The following is a 25,299-nucleotide window of genomic DNA, read 5'->3' on the forward strand; positions in this document are numbered from 1 at the left end:
CCAGTTGTCGAAAAGCGCCAAAATATCTGCGTGCACGGCGACGCCAAGTTCTATGGAATTGAACCACCCATATCCACAGATCCACTTCGCGCAACTCTTCTCTCTCTTCTCCTGTGCGATTTACGAACCCTAGCGCGGTTCCGATCGATTCCTCTCTCTCTCTCTCTCTCTCTCTCTCTTCGATCCCCGGAGAAGGTTTGATTTCTTCTGCAAATGATTGTGTTGGCTTGCAATCGACCGCCACTCCGCGTTTTCCGGGATCCGAGTTGCGTCGGCCGGCGAGAACTCATCGGCGATAGTGTCTCCTCCATCTCGTCGCGACGAGCCACCACGCCGGCTTCTGACCTCCAGCTTGCCTCTAGGTAAACCTTGTAGATATTGGCCTCGCTCTTGATTATGCCTCGAGTTGCTTAGCCTTCACATATGCCTCAGGATGCTAATGAACATATTTGTTTTGGGAATAATCTATGTTTTATAATGTTCTTGCGCTACGCCTGGTTTAAGGTTTTCAGTTTTAGACATTTTTTTTTTTTTGTAAAGAAAGTTTGGCTGCGTTTGTTTAGGAGTCTTCGCAACTTTCTATTTTTTGTCTAAAAGAATAAAATATTTTCTTTCTGAAAATATGTGTGTTTGGATTTTTCAAAGTAAATGGAAAAACTATTGATTCTTCTATGTTTTCGCCCCATGTTGTGAAATGCTCGATCATCCTTGTTGTAAACGATAATCTTCGTTTCATGGAGAAGTCCAAAAGGCACGGAGACAACATTTTTATTTTGCTATATCTTTTCTTTTTCCATACTCCTTTTTGGAGATAGCTTATTGAAATGAAATTCTGGACGGTTTCTCAAACCAAACCATATCACATTGTATAACCCTTTTATAAAAAGCAGTTGCTTATGATGCTTTCATGCCTGCATAAGCTTAGGCAATGTGGTAGGCATATCACATACGCAGACCACATATGCTTAGGTGCTTGGCATGCACTAATATAAGGCTCCATTCATTTTACAAGGATCACAAGGATTATGCTGGTTAAATCTATCCTAGATAGTTAAAGTCCAATTTGTATCCATGTTACTTCTGGCATGTTACCTAGATTGACTAGGTTATGTAGATTATCTTAAATTTTATATGTCTTAGGAGAGTTATGGATCCCTTAGCGTGACTAATTTGATAGGTTGAGTGATAAATGAAAATTTGCGCATGGATTGCTTGTATTAATTGATATATTCCTTTGGGTTATTTAAGAAATAGTTGCTTTCTAATTTTCTTTTACTTTGTACAAATATTTGGCTCCTATTATCAATTGCTAGTAGGTAGTATATTGCACTATATTCTCATCTGCTAATACTATTTCAGAGGTTGATAGGATTCCTTCAGTTATTAACTTGTGTTTAGAGAAATTTTAAAATCTTTCCATATAGATGTTTTTTGTTTTTGAATATTTATTAGGCCCTGGTTTTACAACTTGGTATAATTTTGCATATTTACAAAAAACTTACTGGCTATATTAATCTGCAGTTGAATCAGTTCTTTTAGATTGTTCATGTTCTATGGATGACTTATTTCCTTTACGTGTTAATTTCAATATTAAGGCCTCAATTCTTCTCAAATTGAAGAACTTATCAGCCTTCTGTGAGCTACAGTATTCAAATTCATGATGACTATTTTTTATACAATATCACACACATCTGCAGGAAAATGTTACTGTGTTTTCAGATTCTGAAACTCTTATATTTAGTCTTCTCTGCCTAACCCTTGGTAATTTTCAATTTTCTTTTTAATATTCCAGATCAACTGAAGAGCAGTCACTTGACCTCAGGGAAACAATGTTCTCTCTCTTTCCATTCACTACCCGACGAGTGCTGTTTTCTGCTGCAACTTTATCATTATTCTTGCACACATCAAAGCATCCTTCAGGTTGTCACTGTTTATATTTTCATGATATTGCAAATGATGTGCTTCAGTACATCATCCCATAGCTTTGTAGTTGGGGCTATTAACCAGCATCGTGCTTCAGTATAACAGCTCTATAGTTTGGGACACTTGAATATGCATTTCTATAAACACATATATATACTTTTTATCATGAGCTTTGTTCTTCAATACTCATCATCCTAACAGCTCTAGTTTGGAATGCTGAATAATTTTTATACTAGTTTTTTGCACTGCTAAAAATGCATACCTACAAATTCTTCATTCAGTTGTACATCATCTAATTTGTTTGCTAGGAGACTTGTAGTCTGAAAATGTTCAGATTGACTGTGAAGTATATAGACCAGGATAGTATGCTAACACACCAACGAGAAAAGTTATAGGCATAGTATACAAGTAATGTTTATATATTGATAAACATAGGCCTAGATGGGGCCTAAAAGTTGGTTGCCTCATAGGCCAGACTGGTGCAATGGGTTGGAATTGGGCTGTAAATGCTCGTTGACTTCAAGCCTGGTTGATGAGCTTGAAGGGAACATCCATAAGAGGTGGGTGTGGATTTTATCTAAGATGGCATTCCTGCCTAAGTGATAGGTGATGACTTTGACAGAAAATCAGAACCTTGACCATCAAACTATTCTATTTGCTGCTCGCAAATGAGGTGACGAGGGATTGCCAAGATAATATCACTATTGGAAAAATAAAGGGTCGCGACAAGGAAGCTCATGGCCATAATAGATCATGGCCATGATAGGGAAACTCGAAATGCCATACAAGAATGTCTAGCTCCTAGAGAATGTAATTTCCACAAAACATAGAAATTAATCTTTCTTACCACTTAGCATTCCCTTCGTCCCCAACTGGCAATTAGAGAGATCCCACTGGACTCTTTCTCTGCATTTCTAACTTCTCCTGCAAGGACTCACTTGACACTGGCTCATGGTGAGTCAAACCAAATTCAAATTTTACCCCCAGCAAGCCAAAAAGAGGGCCTATTTGAGAACTAGCCATGGACTACCAATATGGACGATAAACATCCCACCCCCAATGTTTGTGACATTTGTGATGAATTTGTGAGCTCCAAGAGATCCTGCATTTCTCAATGTCGCTCCACTGTTACAATGATGGCTTGTCATTGGCAGGCATCCAAGGAGATATTGACAACAGAATCACACTCAAGTTTCTAACTTCACAAATTAAATGTAGATGTCTATTGGCGTCTCAGAGTAGGTATATGGGCATTCCTGTCCTAACAGTATGGTACCCCTTTAGATCATGGATGGCTCATTGCAATGCATTTGTTGGTCAACCGTCAAATAATGCAACCTCCCCTTCTTCTACAGGAGGCAATCAGCAATCATTGAGAGAGGCACGCTTGTCATGAACATGAACCTGAATATTTTATTGACATAAATGGAGCTTTCATCCTAGAACCCAACACCTTAGAGGATATCAAAGGTAGATTCTAAAATTCTGTTGCACATTGCAAAATTGTTGTAAATGATGCTCCACTAGAGGGGTCAGGGAGTCACCATGGTTGCAGCATTCTAGGCATGCTTTTTCAAGTGGTTTTTTGATCTTTGTTCATCTTGGAGATCAAATAAGGGCCTATCCATCTACATTTTTGTCCCATGTCCTTGGATTCAAGCTGTACCATTGAAATAATGGAACATATTGGGGATCACCTATCCCAAAGGGTTCTCTATGTAGCTTCTGATGCCCGTGTGCAAGGTTTTCACTATATCCCTCTCGAGGAACACTCAAAATGGTTATGGGTTTGCTAGAGATGCCAATGCTTGCTTTGCCCAACTTAAATGCAACTATCTTAACCGCTTTTCTTGTAGTTGATGACTGAAAGAATTTGTTGGTTATTGGCTGCTACATACCACTACAAAAGATCAGACTATCCAGGAGGTTGACATACAGGTCCTACTATTCAGTATTCAGTGAGGACTTCAATTCAGTAAATACCCTAGGGGTCTTCTTGAAAACTCTCGGATGCTCAAAAGAGCAGATCAATACTTCATTGAAGCTAAGAAGTGATAAAGAGATGAGGTCAAAACGCGATACTACTCAGAAAACATATATCAAAACAGGATGAAGCATTAGGATGATCACGAGCAGAAGATAACTATTAGGTTATTTGATTCCCACCACCGATGGTCTCACTTGCCAAGTTCGTTAAATGGGGAGAACCTGCTACAGAAGACAAATAAGATGCAGATCCCAGGAAAACATAGAAACAACAAGAAATACTTCGCTTTCATTATAAAAATGGCCACCGACACTGTAGATTGCGGAGAATTGAAGGAGCCATCGAAGCTCATATGTTATTGTCGCCTAAAAAATGAAATCACATGAAGTAAAATGCCTGTGCAATTGAGAACTATTATAGTTAATATTATCATATTATTGATAGATGTAAAATTTAGTATTAGATTAGCTAATTAAATACATCATCTATGAAATTGTCTAATGTGCATAAATGAAGATTAAAAGTAATGTTTTATTATTTTACCTCTCCCTGATTCACCCTGTTACCAGTGGTCACTTTGTTGCCTTTCTCTGTCTGCACTGTGCATTATATTAGCTCTTCTAACAAATGTTAACAATTTTCTTCATTCTTTGTTGATTCTCTAGGCTTCATTCAGCCTGTATTTTCTCTTCTCAGTGTAATGTTTGTGCTGGTAATCTATCCAGAATGAATTTTATTATGAATCCTATATAGTATTTATCTTCTTTTATGATAGTGGCACATGCACTAGGCGACTCATCTGTCACAACTGAAGATGTTACTTCTCGTGTTTTCTTATCCGGACCACTCTTTCCTTCAGAGGTATGTATATTAACATTTTTATGGCTGCAATTTCACACATTTGTTTTTGATCTTTGTCCTGTAATCCTCTGCTAATTCATTTCATATTGTGCTGAAAGGAACGAACTGTGGAGATTTTTGAGAAGAACACTTACTCTGTTGTTAACATCTTTGATGTAACACTACGACCACGACTTAATGCAACCGGCTCTATTGAGGTATAGAAGTTCCTTCTGTAGATTCTCATCTGAAGAATGGTCCTATGCTAAGATTGTCCCACCAAATTTTGTCTTAGCATATTTATTATAATTTGAATAGCTTCAGATATTGCACAAATTAATGATCTTACAAGCTGATTACATCAGGTTTCATATGATTCTTTCTCAGTATTTACTTTCTAGGTGCCTGAAGGAAATGGTTCTGGAGTTGTTTGGGACAATAATGGCCACATTGTGACAAATTATCATGGTAAGAGCTCTCAATATAGTATAGCATTGATAAGTAATATGATAGACGCATTTGAATTGATGTGCAAATTTTCCCCTTTAAAATTTTATTTCTTTTTCCTATCATTTGGATTTTAACATAATACTACTTTGTTGTTTAGTAATATGGATGGATGAATCAGTTATTGTGGCATTATCGTCTTTTTCTTTACTACAATTTCATTTTATTCATCTTGCTCTTATCTCTTTCATGTCCAATTCAAGTGGTTGGCAATGCTCTTTCAAGGAGCCCAGGTCCTGGTCAAGTTGTTGCACGTGTGAACATTCTTGTCACTGAAGGGTGAAATATCTTGCCTAATTCTTAGTAAAAACAGCAACTCATTGTTTGTTATCAATTAGTGTAAGATGATGAACCTTATTAATAATTATTATCCATTAATCATAATCAACGTCTTCATTTCTTGAAAGGTTACAGAAGACTTTTGAGGGTAGACTGGTTGGAGCAAATCGTGCTAAGGATCTTGCTGTCTTGAAGGTAGATTGTGCATATAAATTCAAGGGTTTATTGAGCTTTTGATGTTAATTAAACAGTCTTAGGTTTACTTATTTGACTATTAATTATTTTTCTAGTCATTGTATATATTGTATAATTTTTCACTTTTGTAGTTAATTCAATTGTGCTTTTCCTCTGGTTATATAAATCTAGAGACTTTTGCTCTCTTCCACCACCATTGTTGCACTCCTCAAATTTCCACCTACCCAAATCTCTCTCTCTCTCTCTCTCTCTCTCTCTCTCTCTCTCACATCTGTTGGTCAGCTTCTCACTTCTCTTTATTCCCCTTTTATCCCTCTGCCACCCTTTTTTTTTATCTTCCCTATTCATCCTTTCCCTATGGTTAGAGTATGGAGTTGTGTAAACCCTAAACCCTAGATTTCATCCTTATATTTTCCCAAGGAAATAAAAGATTTTCTCTTCACTATTCACTAGCCTTTGGATTCTATCCTCCTGGTCTTACCTTCAAGTTTTTATGGTATTCTGATATCTGCTACCAAAGATCATTGCTTCCTCCATTATTTTTCTCTCTACGACCAAGGAGATATGAAATATTTTATGTTTTATGTTCTAGTATGAGACAAAGCAAGAGGATTCACTAGCATGATTTTGCTTCTCTTCGCAGGCAATAAGATGAACTTGTCATATATTATTTCAGTTTTTGTCCATCCATTGTTTTGTCTGCCTATGTTTCTGGATTCCCTTAATGACTTCACAGCGTTCAATCATATTGCTTGTTAACATAGTTTAATCATTCTCTAATTCCAATATTCTTGCCCATGTCCTTAACACTGCTCTTGCATTACATTTGCTTCATTACTTTTTGCTCGCGATACTCCTTCATGCAGAGAGGTGGTTATGTGTCAAGCTCTCACCCATATTTCTTCATTGTGGCTGCTCTAATCAGCTGTTAGAGAGATGAGACGAAAGTTCAAACACCTATCTATTTCTTAGGTTGCTGTCATGCCATCATTTTCTATCTTAATCTGTCAATCATCTTAGCAAAATGAGATTTCCAAATGAAAGAACCATTACATTTTCAGTGTGGCTCATAGTATGATGTTTCATTTGGATATGTCCATACATTTAGAAAGGGGGTAGCATTCCTTATCATTCTTTCTCATTCACCCATCCCTTTTGTCAACTCTTGATGATCTAATTCTTTTTTTTTTAATGGATCTCTTTTCCTATTATGTCACAAGTCTTTGGGCTCTCTGTTTTATTTACTCTTTGGAACCAGTTCACAATAAGCTAACACCAAATTTTGTTATGTATCTTTATTGGTTATTCTCAAGTTGAAAAAGAGCTATTACTGTTATGATTTTCTTCTTATGTCTGCTGATGTACCACTCTCCTATTCCTCAACTAATCTGTGTCATTGTCACCTGCTCCACCCACCCTCACTGAGCCCCTTGCCACCAAGCCTCACTGAACCCCTCACCACCAACCCCATCTATACTGTTCCATTATAAGTGTACAGTTGACCTATGTAGACCCATTTCTCTAGTGTCTCAACAAGCACAGTGTCTGTAAAACAAAACCCTACATTTCTATCTGATGTAGACCTCCCTGTTTCATTTTGTAAAGGCAAATCACCATCAACTTCTTACCCAATTTGTTATTGTCTGTAGTAATCTACTGTTAGCTATTTCTCCTTGTTGTCTTATCAAAAGGTTGTACTGATGCTTAGTGGATGTGTACTAGCAGGACATGGAATTTTTTTGCATGCATCCTGCTGGGTGTTGATTTTGATTTTTTTTTCTCACTTTTTGCTGGACTTAATTCATGCCATTCATTTCTTAACTTAGAAAATGTTCAAAATGGATGTTAAAAATGTCTTCCTATGTGGCAATTTCACTAATGAGATATAAGCTTAAGAAGACAATTATGGTTTGAAGCAAAATCTTAGAGTCTGTTTCCCAAACTAATCTTGGGTGGCTACAAAAGTTTGACATAAGTGCAAATGTAGATCATTTTATATATGTTTGTGTGATAGCTTGTTCTTGTGAAGTTTGCTTATTGCTTATGCTGATGATATTTTACTTACTGGCAGTGAGTCGTGAGGCATTGCTTAAGATAAAAGAATCAGTTGATTACTAATGATCTATGCCAACCTCACTATTTTCCTGAAAATTAGATTACTAAAATTCCATGGGGATTTTTCTTTTTGAAGAAAATACATGCTGAATTTAGTAGAGGAAAATGGGATACTGGTTGCAAATAAATTGACATATCAAGTATTTCTGAGCAATAGCCAGCATGAAGATGGTGATTTTGATGGTCACACATGGCTCTTGATTGGAAGCTTGATTAGATCAAGTATATCTATTGCCATTGGGTTTGTCAGCCAGTTTATGCAGTCATATTCAAGTCACATTAAGTATATCCTTAGCAAGGTGTATTGTGTCCGTTATTTGGATGGTGCTCTAGGCAAGGGTTGACTTTATCTGAAGTGACACAGACATTCGGTCATATCAGTCATCTGTTTATGCTAATCTCTCGCATTATAGGAGTTTTACTTCAGGATATTGCTCCAAGGTTGATAAAAATTTAGTCAGATAGCGAAAGAAGAGTGTCATTACTCACTTTTATGCCTGAGCAGAATATAGTCATGGCTGACCCAGTTTCTGAGGTTTGATTACACATTCTTGGAGGAACATGATTTCAATCATACAAGTCCTATGACAATAGACTGGGATAACTAGCTTGGCATCTTATTATCAACAATCCACTTCATGAGTGAACAAGACATAGTAATGTTGATTGTCTTTTATTAGAGATGTGATGACTAAGATTCTTCTCATTTTACCAACTCTGAAGGCCAACCTGCTGCTTGCTTCTCTAAACCTCCTAGTCTAACTCAGTTTTCTTTCTTGGTTTCCAATCTAGACATAATTAGTATTATGATTCAGGTCAAAGTAAAGTAGTTTGCCAGAACAATGGTTGTAGTCCCATCTGATCTATTTTCTCTTGTTTTGCATTGCTGGACTATATGAGCTACATAACACCTTTATGTTGAATAATGTTATTTTATTCTTCTCAATTTCTACTTGAATTATCTATGTTTGTTTGTACTACTGTTTGAAAATTTGTTTTCAAAAAGTTTGATCGTGTTTTGCTGATCTACTTATTTTGTTTGTTAATTTTTTGTTTATTTGAAAGTTATACATTGCATGGATGCCTTTCCATGCAGGGATTGATTTGTTATTCAATCCTTGTTATTTCTCTCTTCACTCCGTGAGTTCATAGTTGACATAGGTCAAAGAAATGAAGTGGATATGAGGAACCAACCTGAGAAATTTATGAGAGATTCATCGATTGATCATATCCTTGTGCTTCAAGAAATGTGAAAATCTGTCACAATTATGAGATGCAACATATTGATTCTCTGAATCTTGTCTAAACTGTGCTGGTAAAGTCGATAAATGGCTAATCTAGAATTTGTGAAGGCTGCTTGGTTGTGGTTTCTCTAAAACCCTGTTGGTCAAACAAACCATTATAATGCAATATCAATTACTTGATGGTACCATTGAATATTACTTTGGTACTATGAGTTTGTTATTTTTTAAATTGATTGTATTTTCTAAACTCAAACTTTGGTGTCTTATATTTTTGAATTTTCTATATGTTTCTAAATCAAATGCTGGTGTGTGATATTTGTCCAATTCATTAAATTTTCTCAATGCACGGTCAGTCATCGTTTGCAAGTATTCTAATTAATTGAATGATAGATTTTAACTTTGACTCATTAATTCTTTTCTCTATATAGAATGTCAATAAATTATTCCATGTGACAACAGCCTTCTATATGTGTCATTGACACAGGTGGATGCGCCTGCAGAATTTTTGAAGCCAATTAATTTGGGTCAATCATCATCCTTAAGAGTAGGGCAGCAATGCTTAGCAATTGGAAATCCTTTTGGATTTGATCATACTCTTACTGTTGGAGTTATAAGTGGGTTAAATCGAGATATTTCTAGCAAAACTGGAGCAACAATTGGTGGTGGCATTCAGACAGATGCAGCCATCAACCCAGGGAATAGGTAAGTTCAATTTTCTAGTCAAAATTTCATACAAATGTCTGTATAAAAATTACAAAAATTTCCCAATGTTCAACTTTTCTCAGTCCATATTGTTACTGGTCCCATGTTCCACTGGTATGGGTGGCAAACTTATAGCGTACTTTATATGGTCCAACAAGTTCATCGGTTAGTTTTTTGTCTCTTCCTCTTCCATTTCATGAATGTCGATATTGTAAGATATTAGGTAAATATATTACATTTAAACTTAAATGAAATAAGAATTAGCCCATCTTTATAGGATCTTTAATGTTAATAGATAAATTCCTCTATCATATATTTCATATTGGCATGAAATACATTATGATGTTGACTAGTTCTATAAAATATAAACCTGCAAGTAATAACCTATATATTGTTTCTACTTTCTGGTTCAATGACTAGAATGCTAGAAATTTTTTCACAAGGATGCCTTTGTTTTGAGACATTATGGTCCAGCTCGTTAGTCTAAGATTTTTCTTTCATACCCCATCTCTTTGCAGATCATTGCCCTTTGCCACTTAATCTATTTCATAATTGTTTATCTTTCTACAAGCTGGCAGCTAAGCTGCTCTAACTGTTAAAAGGTTCTCTCTATTCATGCCCACCCTCTAATTTTTTGTTGTGTTGCATTTGTAAGACCTCACAAAACCAAGCATGGGAAGAAGTTTCAATTTTGTAGTGATTGTTACCGTTAGTATGCATAAATTCAGTGATCAGTTTTAAATCTGTATATTAAGTGAATGGTAAACTATATCAAAATTCAGGTTGATATGAATTTGATTGTAATTTCTTCTCCTCAAAAACTTGTTGGCTGAATGAATTATAATTTCTCATTAACAATCACTGCTGGAAATGAAGTTGATACCATGAATGGGCATTTGGCAGTGGTGGTCCATTGCTGGATTCAAAAGGAAACATGATCGGGATCAACACAGCAATATTCACGAACACAGGTGAAGTGCTGAATGCTTGTTTTCTTTCTGAAATTTCCAAAAAACCTGCAGTCAGTGATTTTTTTTTTTTGTGCGCAGTCAGTTCCTCTGGCATTTTCATTTTCTCATTTGATGACCATGTAGTTGCAGTTTCTTTTACTCATAGGTTGCTGCTTATGCTGATGGATGAGGTAGTGAATGTGGTAGATATGGTCATGCTTGCAGACAACTTTTGGATACACTAACCTTTGATTGTACTGACTATTGCAACCTCACCATTGACTAACTCCATAAGATTGTCCGCTGTAACTAATTGTTCGGTACTCCTTTTGTTCATCCAATTATACTTTCAAGTATGTGTCCGCTCAACGCATGTACTGCTTCCATGGTCAAATTTAAGGTCCCCAAACTTAATTCTTGGGCTCCTCTCACATGACAATTGATCACTAATTATTTTGCATCCTTATCCTATGTTTTATCATTTGTTTATTACTAGATGAATCACATATATTGATTAAGGGACTAGGTAAATCCTATTTCCTTGCTATTCATAGATGGTTCATATGACCTTAATTATTCATTAAAAACCATAAAAAACACATGTAATCTTTTAATACGCTGAATGTGTGTAAGGAATCTATTGAGAAGGTAAATAATTGGTGTTGATCTTCAGTCTGATAGAGTCCACTTCCTTGTTGATCCAGTTTCTATATCATTTATCACTCCTACCTGCTTCCATGGTCAAATTTAAGGTCCCTAAACTTAATTCTTGTGCTCCTCTCACATGACAATTAATCATTAATTATTTTGCATCCTTATCCTATGTTTTATCATTTGTTTATTACTTGATGAATCACATATATTGATTAATGGACTAGGTAAATCCTATTTCCTTGCTATTCATAGATGGTTCATATGACCTTAATTATTCATTAAAAACCGTAAACAACACATGTAATCTTTTAATATGCTGAATGTGTGTAAAGAATCTATTGAGAAGGTAAATAATTGGTGTTGGTCTTCAGTCTGATAGAGTCCACTTCCTTGTTGATCCAGTTTCTATATCATTTATCACTCCTACCACTTCCAGCATCACCTTTTATTAGCCACCTTGGTCATTTATATAATGTATAATAGTTTGTCAACTTTCCACCTTCATCAAGTTTCAATGTGAGGTGGAAGCTCATCAAACACCTTGTTGTGCCTTTTTACTAAATGGAATCCTTTTCCAATTGGTCTTGTCCATTTGACATTTGTGGTCTTTGTTCCATTTCCATTAATCTTAGTTTTCACTGTCTTATGGCTTTCATTGATGATTACCTTTGTATCATGTGCCTATCTTGTTAAATCTCACACTACAGTTCTTGATGTATTTAGAATTTTCTGCATCTATTAACTTATGCCAACTGAGTATGTCCTTGAGTTTGTGTTAATCTTTGTCTTTCTCAGTTTTATGCTTCTCAATGTGTCATCCATTAAACCACATGTTATTGTCCTTTAATAGAAAATTTGATTGCAAATTGCAAGAACATATTGTACTTATATCAAAAACGGGATTGCAAATTGCAAGAACATCATCTCCTTGACATGACACACACTATGATGCTTAACATGCATAGAAAAACATGTATGAGAAGATGCTCTTACCTTGTGATACTGTCCCTTCTCTATCCTTAAGTGTATATGTTTTCTTATCTCTTTACCGTTAGTAGTCTAGTCGTGTGTTTACCATTGGGTTCATGGTTATCTTTGTTTTGTTCATATTCTTGGACTTGGTCATTACAAACTACCCACTTGCTACCTCTTCCTAGGTCTTGTATGTACATGTAAGTAGTGTGGTTGCAAACTAGAATAATGTTAGTACTAAGGTTTAAAATATCGACCCGTGCCGAGGTTTTGGTCCCAGACCGGAACGATATAGTTTTGGTACCGTGTCGGTAAAGTTTCGGTATTTTTAAAATATAAAATATATTAACTAAAATAAAAAATTTAATCTAAATATTTAAAAATAAAATATTTTTTAAAAATAATAACCTAATTTTATGGATTTTATCAAAGTTATTTAAATTATCCCGAACTATAACTAGGAATTGATTATTAAAACTTAATTAAACCCTAAGTTAAAAATAAAAAAAAAAACAAAAATCGCACGCGCCCGTGCTCACGCGCGGAGGCGTCGCCGATGGCGCCCCGGTGGCGTCGCTAGGCCCGGGCGGCGCCTCCGGTGGCGTCTCCGTGCCCGGGGAACCGCGGTGTCGGTGCTGTGCTGGTGCCGGTCCATCGGCGGAATAAAAAATTTCGTCCATATCGCGCGATATGGCTCGAAATTTTAATCCCTGGTTAGTACACCATGCCCTTTCCAACTTTTTAAATGTGCGATGGAAAAAAGGAATCTAATCAAACAATATTGGAATTTTGAATTCTAATTTGTGTTGTTTGGTAATTAGTATATTTTGGTCCGTCATCTTACAATTTGGGCAGTAATGAGGATAATTGTATTTCTCAATTTTCTTATTTGTTTCCTAGTTTTTATTAGGATTGAGTCTATAAAAATTGTAATGTCTATAAATTTTTCAGTTTTTAATCAATAAGGTTGTGTGAAATTTCTTCAGCCTTGGTTTTGTCCTTGTGCTATGTCAATGTGGTATCAGAAATATTTGAATGCTCATGCTGATAAAAGATAAATGCTTAATAGGATTTTCAAATATGAGAGGTTTTAGAAATGCAAATTTTATGTAATTTGACTCAGTAAATGCTTAAATTAGCATGAGCAGAGACTTCTTATTGGTCTGGAACTGTATTGCTTAGCTGCATGGCGTTGTTGGTTGTTGGACATGTGAACTGGTAATGAAACATTATTCATATTGCAGGAGCTTCTGCAGGTGTAGGCTTTGCCATCCCATCTTCAACTGTACTAAGGATTGTCCCTCAGCTAATCCAGTTTGGAAAGGTTTGTTGGCTTTATCAATTTTGATATTATGTGCACTTCAATACTGCTATGAAGACTCCTAGTCTTATTCTAATAAGGAATACTTTTGCCATCAGTTCGTGGGTCAAGTTTTACTGCCTCCAATTAGTTAGGGTCATATCGCTAATGAGTGGAAGCATATGATTAATATTGAAGTCATATCAGCCCAGAACATCACAACCTAAGTTATGGAATTCGTCCATTAGATATTCACTTTGTTCCTCATATTGTTCTGCTTTTTGTTATTTGAATGCACCCTTACGAGATAAGTATTGGATAAGAGGTTCCAAATCCAATCATTTTCTATTGTCATATTCAGATATAAACTGTGGTTGGTTTAACATGATCATGGATCTGATTCATGATACTCAGGTTGGCGGGGTTTTAGTTTCATGAAAAAGTAAGGAATAAAGTGTTGTCGCTCATTCTAATGCAGAACAGAGCATACAGTTCTGTATTACATATGTGAGATGATGTTGTTTTATGCACTTTTGATGGACTTTTCATTCTATGATACTGATCTTATGTTTATGCATTTTGATAATCAAACCACCAAGGAACTTGTTGGAAATCTAATTTTTCACGAGTGAAAAAACATATTTGAAATCAACTGTGATGAATAAGAATTTCATCTCCAATTCTAAAGATTAACATGTTAACTTGTTCATTTACCACTTAATCTAGCTCGTTTTCTTTTACTTTCAAGATGGGCATGATTGATGTTTATACTCCAGCTGCTTGAGGGGAGCGCTAGAATGAAACACAAAATGTGGAACTAGTCTCGCATGATCTTTGTTTTATTATGTATCATTTATTTTTAGACTATTAAGTGAGAGATGAAACTACTGCCATTAATTTTATGCTTGGATCAAATGATAAATTAGAGATTAAGATACCAACAATCCGAGTGACATATTATTTGACTGCTCCTTTTGATTTGGTTAGTAAATATACTCTTTTTCTTGGAGCATAATTGATCCAGTTATTTTCGTAACTCCTTATTGCTTTGTCATATAAGGTTGTGCGTGCTGGTTTGAATGCTGAGATAGCTCCGGATCCAATTGCTAATCAACTTAATGTTCGAAATGGAGCTCTTGTACTTCAGGTACATCTAATTATGAACTAAAGTTCAAGGCATAAGGTAATTATGGATCTTAATTCTGCATATCAGGTTCCTGGTAATAGTGTTGCAGCCCAAGCAGGCCTCCTACCTACTACTAGAGGACTTGCTGGTAACATTGTTCTTGGGGATGTCATTGTTGCGGTAAATGATAAACCTGTAAGTGTTTATTTCAAGAATTTCATATTTCTTTCACTTTATTGTTTGATAATTGAGATTCTTGTGTCAGCGATAATGTTTGTGATTTAGATTTGCTTATAAATGGGATAATTCTTCCAGGTCCGAAGTAGAGCAGATCTTTTAAAGGCTTTTGAAGAATATAATGTTGGTGACACTGTTCTGCTGAAGATTCAGAGAGGTAATCAGAGTTTGGAGTTGCCTTTGGTTCTGGAGGAGACGAGCATCTGATGAGTCTATCATTGATGAGGTTTTAGATGAATAACCCTCCACGTTGGACGATCTTCCTGTGTCAGCTTGAGAAAATTGGGCAAGTTTTCTTATCATATTTTATTCATTTTGAGAAATAAAAGGTATTGCATAACTAAATTAAGGAGCTTCTTGATTAATTTATACCACTGATCAGGCAGCATGCTTCTTTTTCCACTTTTGGTAACTCCTCCAATCTTAATAATGGTTTAATACATCAAACCCGGTGGCAAATTTTCTGAGGTGCATTTGGTACGGCTTAATGGAATGAAATTATGTGGAATGAAATGAAAGAGAGAATGCCCCATTTCATTTCTTGTTTCTTTATACTAATGGAATGTTATAACTTGAGGAATGATTCCTTTTGTTGATTTTCGTGTAAAATGTGCACATGGAAAACTTTTCTTTTCTTCCCCATTTTTCAGTGTATGATGCAATGGAAAATCATGGGAAAATTTTATATTGGATGACGAAAAAAATGAGAGCTTTTGGGGGGAAATGAATTGTGCTCAAAACAGGTGAAGTTTATTTTGCCCATTTGTGCTCCTCTGCCCCCTTGGTCCTCAAGTGAGTCCTTTCAGGTTTCTCCATCTTTGGCAACCCTCCACACCCTCAGCAGGCTTCTGCAAACTATGCCGCCAACTCTGGAAGCCGCTGCCCCTTCTCCTCTGGTAGTCTTCTGTGAACCAAACCACTCCCTCCACCAATTATACCCTCCGCATTTGGCAGCCCTCCCGGAGTCCTCTCCTGCCAATTCAGTAGCCTTCCACAAGTCCTCTGACAGTCTGGTGCTTGCAACACTATCAGTGGGGATGGCAATCCTAGATTAGTTACCAATCTGAAGAATAAGATTGCTGCCACAGCAGATAGTTTCTTGAGCTCCTACAGGGAAAGCTATCCATTTATTCTGTCTTCCTCACTTCATTTTGATGTTCTATTTTGTACGGATTGTGCCTCGAGGGATTCATTGCTCACACCTCGTCCATATTTTCATGTTTATTTTTCAGGAACTCAAGTAGAAGATTGGTAGGTGTTGAAGCCGATTAGAAACACTACATGCATGTTATGACATTCAAGGCATCCATCTCATTGCAAATTGAAATGTTTATGTAAGATTCTTGATATTTCAATTTTGAGTTGCTCAGTGGATTCTAGGCCTGTTGAGTTACTTTAATGTTTTTACTGTCATAATCCTTATGGAAGAATTTCTATTTTTGTTTCTTCTATCGGCAAAAGTGATGATATTGTATGAAGGATATGTAGCACATTTGATTGGGAATGCCATAGTAACGAGTAATATTCTCAAAAAATAAAGGGGCGAAGAGAGCAATGTTACCATGAACGGAGGTTCGCAGCTGATAAACTCATCTGTGGATCCATAGTTTATCTCCGTGTAAGTTGAAACTTGTTTTATTTTACTAGTACTTTCTTTCTTTCTTCCTTTCTTCCCTATGCAAGCTTTGTATTGTATAACGAAATCATATCTTGTCGATTTGTTATGGAGGATTTTTCTTTTTCTTTCTTGGTTATATTGTCCAAACAAGTTGTTGCCGATGATCAAACCTAAGAATCAATCCTAACAAGGTGGTGGCTATTGAATTAAGTTGTTTCTTAAATAAAGCTCCATTCCAAGTTAATTGAAGTCATTCTACTCTCTCCTATAATTTCAAAATTATTACAAAACGATATATATATATATATATATATATATATATATATATATAGTTAATAACAACAATTCACTCAAAGATATATCTATAAAAGAAAAAGATGGGCATGTCATCAATTTAATTTAAATAATTATGCAATTTTTCTGGAGAGCGCTACAACACAATGTGCATTTATTATCTAATTAATTTAGTTTAAATAATTATGTAACTCTTTCAAAGTGTAGAATTGAAGCTCTATAATACAACTATTGTATTTACTGTCTAATCATTTTAAATTAAATTATAAATAATTATATTTTTAACAATTATATAATATAATTATAACATCTAATTTTATAAATTAAATTATGTGTAAGCTAAATGTAACGAAATAAGTAAGAAAAAATCACCTTAAAAGTAGAAATTCATTTCACAGTTGCGGCATCCACAATTTGTCTTGCAAAACATATATAAATCCATTTAAACGTTGAGTATGACTTAAAATATCAAACTAAACTATACTAAAGAACTTAGCTTATGTCCAAACATCAAGAAAGAATAGTGATGACAAGAAACTTAATCCAATTTCTTGGAATCACAACGACTCTAATCCAAAGACCAACCAATTGATCCCTCATTAATCATCGGATACTCATTTCTAACATCCAATTCAATCGCCGCGCAAAGAAACGAAAAAAACAAACATTAGGTTTTAATTGATATATTGCAATTTAGTGCATAAATTTTAAAATTTACAACTCGGTCGTTGAGTTACCCACCGTTATAACACTTTCATATAGTCCGATGACTGCCACTTCTACGAGTTTTATCCCATCGATATCATATCGTGTCTCAAACTTCATCTGGTGTTAGTTCTATTCAACTGGTATTGGCATGGAACAGGGAGGATGTCATGTTTGCCTGTATGAAGGATTCAAGACGAGGCTTGGTCAGGTCCACAATCTCATCATCCAAGGAACACCAACTCTGTGAGTTTGATCTTGACGACATCGGTCCATGATCTATATGTTCTATTTCTGACTTTATTCCGTGTTCGTCGCACAAGTTTAGTTCGACTGCTTTCAACATGGAACAAGGAGGATGCCACCATCTAGCAGTGCTGACTCCACTGGGTTCGTGTCGTTCAATTCTAACTTCTGGAGTCTGAATTGGATTGGATTCCCAGGAGCTGGGGGCGTATGAACTCTGTAAATTAGGTGCAAAAGAAAAACCATGTAAAAGCAAAAAAATTTCTTGCATACCACAAGTATTGATGAAGACTATATAAAACAAAAATGATCGATTTAATTTCCATCCTTTCTTTAATGGATTGTCGAGTTTGGTTCACTGAACACAAAAGATTAGGAATAAAACAGGAATAGAGATAACATAACTGTTCTTAAGTTTGATTATTTATATAATGACATAAACCCATTGGTTTATGTATAGCAAATATAAGAGCTCAACGTGATCATACAACTATTTCAAAATATCAGGAACTGAATTTTTGATTCAAAATGAGGAGCCTTGTCAGTTGCTAGGAAGTAAGCATGGTTATTGTTTTTCAAGTTTGCTCAAAAAATGCACAAATAAAATATTCATGTGTTGTCTCCAATGTAAACTTGTGAAATGTTAATCCAGTGACCAAGGCAGAACATTTTCTAAATGGGTGAAAATAATTGATTCCTTTGTAAAATATAATGCAATCAGAGTTTGTTGTGATTCAACTAACCACGCGCCAACTTCCATTTGACACTACCCCTATATTTATCCATAAGTGAACTTTCCATAGCTGGAGTGTAATGCAGTAAGAAATCTAATTTTTAACAACTTTTAGATCAGTATGCGTTTATTTTTATAGATTCTCTTCTTTAGGAGAAGTCGCATTTAAAGAAAGTTTTGAATTTACGATTGTAGGGAAGTTTTAGTAGAGCTTTAATTTAATTTGGTTCATTTCCTAGTTTCTAGTTTGTAATTTGATTGAGTCTTCTGTGTATATAATTTATTTATTTTCTTAGATATTGTTAGTTTTTTCTATTTCGTGTTGTTTGAATCTTCAAAAGGAATCCAAGTCCTCTCACATTAATCATATCTTGCATAATAATATCCCCTCTTCGTGAGATAGTTTATCTCCTGTGTTGCACCACATGATAGCAGATCTCTAATTAAACTTAATTTTGCTTCTGTGTTGCATCAGTTTACCTAGGTGAATTACTAAATGTTTAAAAGTAAGAGGATAACAAGGACAATACATATAAACGATAAAATGAAGACAGTAACTCTATACCATATCGTGAACTAGCTGGATTTTGCAAAAGGAAATTTGTTGCCTCATGGAGAAAGAAGAAGGAATTATTTACGTACCCACTGAAGACTTGTTGGCATATTTCTCTTTCTAGACTTTCCAGGAGCAATTGTTAAAAGGATCTGAACAACTTCACTCATCGTTGGTCTTGAATCTGGATCCCATTGCAGGCATTCTCTCGCTAAATGAGCCATTATTTGTATTTCTTCTTCAGGGAACTTTCCTCTTAGGACCGGGTCCAGTAATTCAGAAACAATCAGTTTGCTATCCCGAAGACGACTTGTTGCCTGAAATTATATGAAACGTTTTAATGGTTTGGCATATTCTAGCTCCTACCAGAAGCAAATAAAAAAAAGAATAGAAATAACAACATATGAGATCATAAATAACTTACTTTTATTTTCAATAACGACAACTTAGTCCCTTAAATTTCACGAAGTTGTTTCTCCAAAATGCTTGACTAAAATATTGTAATGCATTTACTAAGCCACAAGGACGGTAACTAAAAAAAATGAATTGTAAACCTACTTGCTTTTGTGTCATATTGTTGATGAAAATTAAGTGAAAACTTCATCCTTTTAATCTTGCAAAGTCCTTTTCCCAAAATGTATACCCACAAGGACAATTACTAGCAATGTTTATCCACTTGGTTATTTAATCCTTAAAATTTAGGAATATGTATATATAGAAGTGTTTATTGATGGAATTGGATTAGGATCTCCTAAACTCAGGAAAAAGAGAGTTGAATTTACCAATGGGAAATATTGACAAGCTTGTTTAAAGCTAAATATGCTGGAAGTTTTAAGAAATAGAAAGCAGATTGATGTTTGAGAAACTTACCCATATCACAAGGCTATCTTCTCCTTTATTTGTTGATTTAAAGATGGGTTTGCAACCAGTTATCAGCTCAAGAATAACCACTCCAAAGCTAAATACATCTGACATTTGTGATGCTTTTCCAACGATGGCATATTCTGGTGCAAAATACCCAAATGTCCCCAGCATTCGTGCTGGAGAACTGGAACAACTACTAAGATCGTCTGTCACTAGTTGTTTAGCCATACCAAGATCAGTTATCTACAAGAAGAGTGAAAAATATCTATTCAAACATTAAGCAAAAGTGAAAGTTGTATAATTAATGAAAAATATAGCAAGCATAAGAAATCCTATCAATTGAGAGCGGCAGTGAAAATTGATTTTTCTCACAGTACTATAAAAAAAATTGGTAAATTGATTTTTCTCATAGTACTCTAAAAATTTGGCATTCTAATTTAAAATTAAAAATTTGACATGTTACTAGATTAGCTGAGAGATTGAAATTTAATAAAAAATTTGTGTTTGTTGTACATGTTTCTTAAACCTCATGCAGTTGTTTGATGAAGAATAAAGGTGCACATTTAAAATGCTATAGCAATACAAGTTTATAGATGAAGCTTTCAAGTGGCTTCGACTATAAATTATGTTGTCTGAAGAATATTGAAATTCTGAAGTTCTAAGTATTGAACAGCTATGATAAATGTATTTTAATATAAATTAGGCAAAACATATTACTTTTTCTCTTGTTCATGCTATTATTAGTTTTATATAGTCATCAATTAGTTAAACTTACTGTTTAAGTACCAAATGGCACTACTTCAGCAACGATGGATCCACTTGGGTAATTATTTTGCATGCATGACAGTCACTGCCTATAAAGCAGCAAAATAAGTACTTTATGCATACAAGTTGTGGTGTCGTGTTTGGATTTGACTAAATGGATCTTTTCCATTGATCTCTGTCTAGCAAAGCTGATATAGAGGAAATATGGTTGGGGAAATAAAAACTAACTGTGTTGGATAGCGCAAGAAAACTTGCTCACCTTAGCCCTATAATTCTCATCCAAAAGAATGTTGGTGGATTTGATGTCTCGATGCAGAATCCTGGGAGCAGCTGCTTCATGAAGATATTCCAGACCCTTTGCAGCACCTAGTGCAATTTGCACACGTGTTTCCCAGCCCATTGCTTTTTTTCCTTGCTTTGAATCTAAACAATCTCTCAAGTTCCCTTTGGACATATACTCAAATACCAAGAGCCTCTCTAATTGCCTTCCTTGGTTCTCTATGCAGTATCCAAGCAAAAGTACCACATGACAATGGTTGTACCTCGATATCAGTTCAATCTGTACAAAGAAGGTTTCAAGATAAAAAATGAGAGCCTGACAGTAACAGAAAATATGGATATCAATGTAAACGAATTAATGAACAATTTAAAATTACAGACTCTATTTAGTTGATAATTTTTCACATTCTCTAATTAAATCAGGTACAATTTGAGAAAAAGAAACTGTGTATAAACAGTATGACACCAAAAAAATCCACATTAGAATTAATTACTAATAATTTTCACTTTTCACCCAACTGTTTACTGCTAACTATAAATCAGTAGGCTACTTTTCAAGTTAAAGAGTACTTGACCGACAAAACCAGATGTTAAATTTAGAGTGAAGCTAACTTGAAAATTTTTAGTGCATATAGACCATCAATGATATGATTAGATTGCTCACCCAAAGCCCACAACTGAACAAGTACTGGGAAACATACAACAGGTATTCAAACAATACCTCATGCAAAAACTCAGGATCCATTTCTGACCCTCCCACCGGTCTTAATTTTTTAATAGCAACTGTTCTTCCATCTTTTAACTCGCCACGATATACATTGCTGCTCCCCCCAATCCCTATGAGATTATCCTTTGAGAATCCGCTACTTGCTTGCTCCAGTTCAACATAGGAAAATTGGATAACTGCACTGGATAAAGTTCCCTTTCCACTTACAAACATGAAAGGTAGCTTTTGTATGATTTCTGCATCATAGAGAAATTTTTCCCATCAGTGAAAAGCCAGTTAGATGCAAGAGCAAAAACATGCAGAAATTGAAATGAAAAGAGCATTTGAAAGTAAATTTTCTTGCAAAAGAGGAGCATTCTTATTAACTTAATCAGCAACATGATTAGCAGAACTTTCTTATTCCGCATTAAACCCTATCTATGGTTATATATCAACATTTAGATCCCCTAATCATCTTTGATTATATTAAATAGAATTTTCTTGGTCTCCTTTGTGACTATCTTACTATAGTTGTAACTGTATAGTAAAAGCACAAGGATATCAATGGGAATGTGTCATTGACTAGTTGTTTTTACCAATTTAGTAGGGGTTTTATCTAGGGTTGATGAATAACTTTTCACTATAAGCATGCAGAAAAATTAGGTTGTTGACAAATGATTAGCAGAGCTTACTTCTACCAGCTCACTAATTGCAAGAAGTTAAGAAAATCCATAACCAATGAAACTGGATGAATAATCTTCCACTGGTCTCCAATTGGAATTAAGTGAAGTTTGTACTTTACCTGATACAGGTTTAAGGAATAAGCAGGTTTTGGTTTGAGAAGTTCGATGACTTATCAAGTTCGTTGTACTGTTATAACTCGTATCCTTTGATGATGAAATTTGTGATTGTTGCATGGGAAGTCTATCCTTGCAATTGAAACAGTATGAAGACAAAGTGAGCAACGTAACAGTTGCAAGCACAACACAGAAAAGCACGATGAGCACAAGAACTTTCTTAGGGAGGTGTTTCTTTGAGACTGCAGGTGTTCCTGCATGCTCTGCATAAGACATAGAAGAAGACATACAATTACAGAAGCCAAAGATAATAATGATCCTAATTCCTAATACAAAATAGTACCAACTATTCGATGTAGGCTATCTCTTCCCATATATTATCCATTGAGTAAATTTCAGTTTGAATAATTTTTAAGCTACAGCAGACAGACAACTTTAATTCAACAGCAGAGGAAGTTACCTAAGGTGCAATTGCAGGAAGAGAGACTAGTGTTGTGAAGAATGTTCCCAGGGATTTGAGGGCCTAGTGTTGTGCAAGAGCAATTCCATGTCATTCTATCTGTAGCTCCTGTTAGTGTCAGAACAGAATAATCAAGATGACACTCTTTCGCAGGGAAAGTCATGCATAGAACTATTGAGGTCTTTAAATCAATAATGTTTTGGTATATCTGTTGCTTGTCTTGTTTATATTGAAAAAGGTGTAGAAATAAACATGCTCTTCCTTGATAGAGAATATAATAGGGCATCAACAAAACAATGAAGAAAACTATCTTAACTAACAATATGAGTACCTATTTCTTCAATACCATTATATATATCCTTCAAATCTTGATGAGACAATCCAATCTTAGGTGCAGTTAAATAGTCTTGTCAAAATGATTCACTACGGCATGATCAACCATAACAGATTTTCTATTTAACATGATTAGTTAGTCAGCGGGTATCTAAATATGGATATAGTGCAATGAACCATGATAACTACTATAAATTTATTCATCAGTAGACATACTGATTGATTGAAACATTTGAATGGGAAACAGTTAGGATTCTGGAGCAAATCCCTATGGATCCAATAACACAGTTGTACTGTATATGTTTTGACTTTATTTATGAATCATGAATGCTTCTTGCCATAAATACAAGACAAATCAGGCTTGAGAAACGAATTAGCAAGAGAAGTGAATAGAAAGTTGCATATGACATAGACGCCAAATGTTGAACTTATATCTGCGCAATCTTGGAGCCTTTCTCTTCTTTGGGAATTTCTAGGCAGTAACAATTCAAAACCTATTGATAATTCAGTCAATAATGTCAATACAATCAACCAACTTCTAGTTTTTAATAGGAAAGTCTAGCATAGATTATGCATACCATAAATGCAACCGCATGAGGAATTAAATGAAGGAGAATTTTCAAGAGGACCAGCATTACAAATGCACGTCCACTTTAGACTGTCCGATTGCGCCAAAGGACTCTCTGTAAACAAAGCACCAAATTTAGTGGCATATATGAATCATCCCAAACTCTTGCACCTGAAAACAAATTTAGACTAACCACAAGTGGTGAGCTGGAACAAGAGAATCCCACTAAGACAAACCAAGGCAATTCTCCAATGTAATTCCATCGACTTAGTCCCAACACTTTGCTGAGTGAGAGATCAATCCCTAGACTTCGATCAAGTGTCTGTGAACACAATACAACAATCATTTATCACACTCAGTGAAACATAAACTTGTAACAGTAATCACCGACTTCCTTGGTCCTTGTTTCTTTCATTTTGTTTGTAGTTTGATAACAGAAAAGGTGATCTAAATTAGAGATGAACCATTTAATAAATCAGACTTGCCCCAGAAAATAGAAGCTGTACAAAAAACAAATCCCAACAATTGTAGTAGTAAACCATTCTTTTGCTTAAGCTACTAAATAACCACTGCAAGAAAAAGATGCAACCTTGAACCATTAGTCCAAATTTTCAACAAAAAAAAATCCCCAAATACAGAAAAATAAAAGAACGGAAAGGAGATCACTAGATTCGATCTGAATCAACAACAGATAGCAAGAAGTTACCGCGATTTCCTCCGCCGAATGGGAGCTTGAGGCAAGGCATTTCGGCCGTCGTCGAAGAGAAGGCAGGCAGCTGTAAGCTGTCTGAAATCACCGTAAGTTTCAATCGATGAGCCAAGGGCAGAGCGTGGAAGAAATGCCCCCTCGATCAGCACCATCGCCGGAAAAAGCCATAGGAGTCTCCTCGCCTACCTGACAGCGACGGATCAACCTTCCCTGGATTAAAAAAATCATTAGGGATCGAGTATTAATTACTGATTCAGAACCATTTTCGATGGGAGAAATCAAGAAAGAAACAAAAAAGGGGAAATGGAAACAGAACTGCATGTAAAAACCTTCCGCTTCCGATCTTTCAAACTTCAAACTGCTCAACTGTTCTTCCGTTCCCTCTCTCGCACGCCCGCACGCCCGCACGCCCGCACGCTTCTTTATGGCGAAGGAACTTACCAGAATTTGAAATTAGGCTTTTATAGGCCGTGCTTCTGGAAATACTAAATTAAAAAAATGAATAATATTAATTTTTAATCTAATTTTAAGAAAATATTGGAGACTAAATTTAAATTATTATACATAAAATTTTATTATATTAAAATATTTTTTATTTTAAATTTAATCAAAAATCATATTAATTAACATGGCTGCGA

General features: G+C 35.3%; 2 protein-coding genes across 3 annotated transcripts; one reads left to right on the forward strand and one right to left on the reverse strand.

Moving 5' to 3' along the window:
* Nucleotides 1-70: 70 nt before the first annotated feature.
* Nucleotides 71-16,475, forward strand: LOC141833308 (protease Do-like 8, chloroplastic). Its single transcript, XM_074720714.1, has 14 exons — nt 71-362; nt 1,793-1,920; nt 4,686-4,771; nt 4,870-4,968; nt 5,152-5,218; nt 5,461-5,536; nt 5,665-5,731; nt 9,575-9,792; nt 10,696-10,763; nt 13,613-13,692; nt 14,729-14,815; nt 14,882-14,989; nt 15,110-15,317; nt 16,264-16,475. The coding sequence occupies exons 1-13, from the start codon at nt 214-216 to the stop codon at nt 15,236-15,238; spliced, it is 1,362 nt and encodes a 453-aa protein (XP_074576815.1). The 5' UTR covers nt 71-213; the 3' UTR covers nt 15,239-15,317; nt 16,264-16,475.
* A 1,169-nt stretch (nt 16,476-17,644) lies between these two features.
* On the reverse strand, nt 17,645-24,818 carry LOC141833707 (receptor-like serine/threonine-protein kinase NCRK). 2 transcript variants are annotated; one of them, XM_074721197.1, is made up of 10 exons: nt 24,659-24,818; nt 24,146-24,274; nt 23,963-24,067; nt 23,052-23,150; nt 22,597-22,854; nt 21,810-22,051; nt 21,069-21,368; nt 20,051-20,287; nt 19,270-19,497; nt 17,645-18,111 (listed from the first exon to the last, which is right to left on the reverse strand). In XM_074721197.1, the coding sequence occupies exons 2-10, from the start codon at nt 24,213-24,215 to the stop codon at nt 17,785-17,787; spliced, it is 1,866 nt and encodes a 621-aa protein (XP_074577298.1). In that variant the 5' UTR covers nt 24,216-24,274; nt 24,659-24,818; the 3' UTR covers nt 17,645-17,784. The 2 variants fall into 2 exon arrangements, with proteins under 2 accessions (XP_074577298.1, XP_074577297.1); XM_074721196.1 differs by having other exon boundaries at nt 23,052-23,159.
* Between the last annotated feature and the right edge of the window lie 481 nt (nt 24,819-25,299).

This window comes from Curcuma longa, chromosome 8 (assembly GCF_044706935.1).
Source record: "Curcuma longa cultivar G26 ecotype Majalengka, Jawa Barat chromosome 8, ITB_CL_G26_1.1, whole genome shotgun sequence".
NCBI lineage: Eukaryota > Viridiplantae > Streptophyta > Magnoliopsida > Zingiberales > Zingiberaceae > Curcuma > Curcuma longa.

What these genes read in the sequence shown, in the direction of transcription:
- LOC141833308 (XM_074720714.1), top strand. Translation starts at nt 214, where the DNA reads ATGATTGTGTTGGCTTGCAATCGACCGCCACTCCGCGTTTTCCGGGAT. An exon ending in ATGCAACCGGCTCTATTGAG is followed by an intron (nt 4,969 to 5,151) that starts GTATAGAAGTTC and finishes TTTACTTTCTAG; the next exon opens with GTGCCTGAAGGAAATGGTTC. An exon ending in AGCTAATCCAGTTTGGAAAG is followed by an intron (nt 13,693 to 14,728) that starts GTTTGTTGGCTT and finishes TTGTCATATAAG; the next exon opens with GTTGTGCGTGCTGGTTTGAA.
- LOC141833707 (XM_074721196.1), bottom strand. Translation starts at nt 24,215, where the DNA reads ATGGAATTACATTGGAGAATTGCCTTGGTTTGTCTTAGTGGGATTCTC. An exon ending in CTCATGCGGTTGCATTTATG is followed by an intron (nt 23,160 to 23,962) that starts GTATGCATAATC and finishes TGACACTAACAG; the next exon opens with GAGCTACAGATAGAATGACA. An exon ending in AAGATAGCCTTGTGATATGG is followed by an intron (nt 19,498 to 20,050) that starts GTAAGTTTCTCA and finishes ATATAATTTCAG; the next exon opens with GCAACAAGTCGTCTTCGGGA.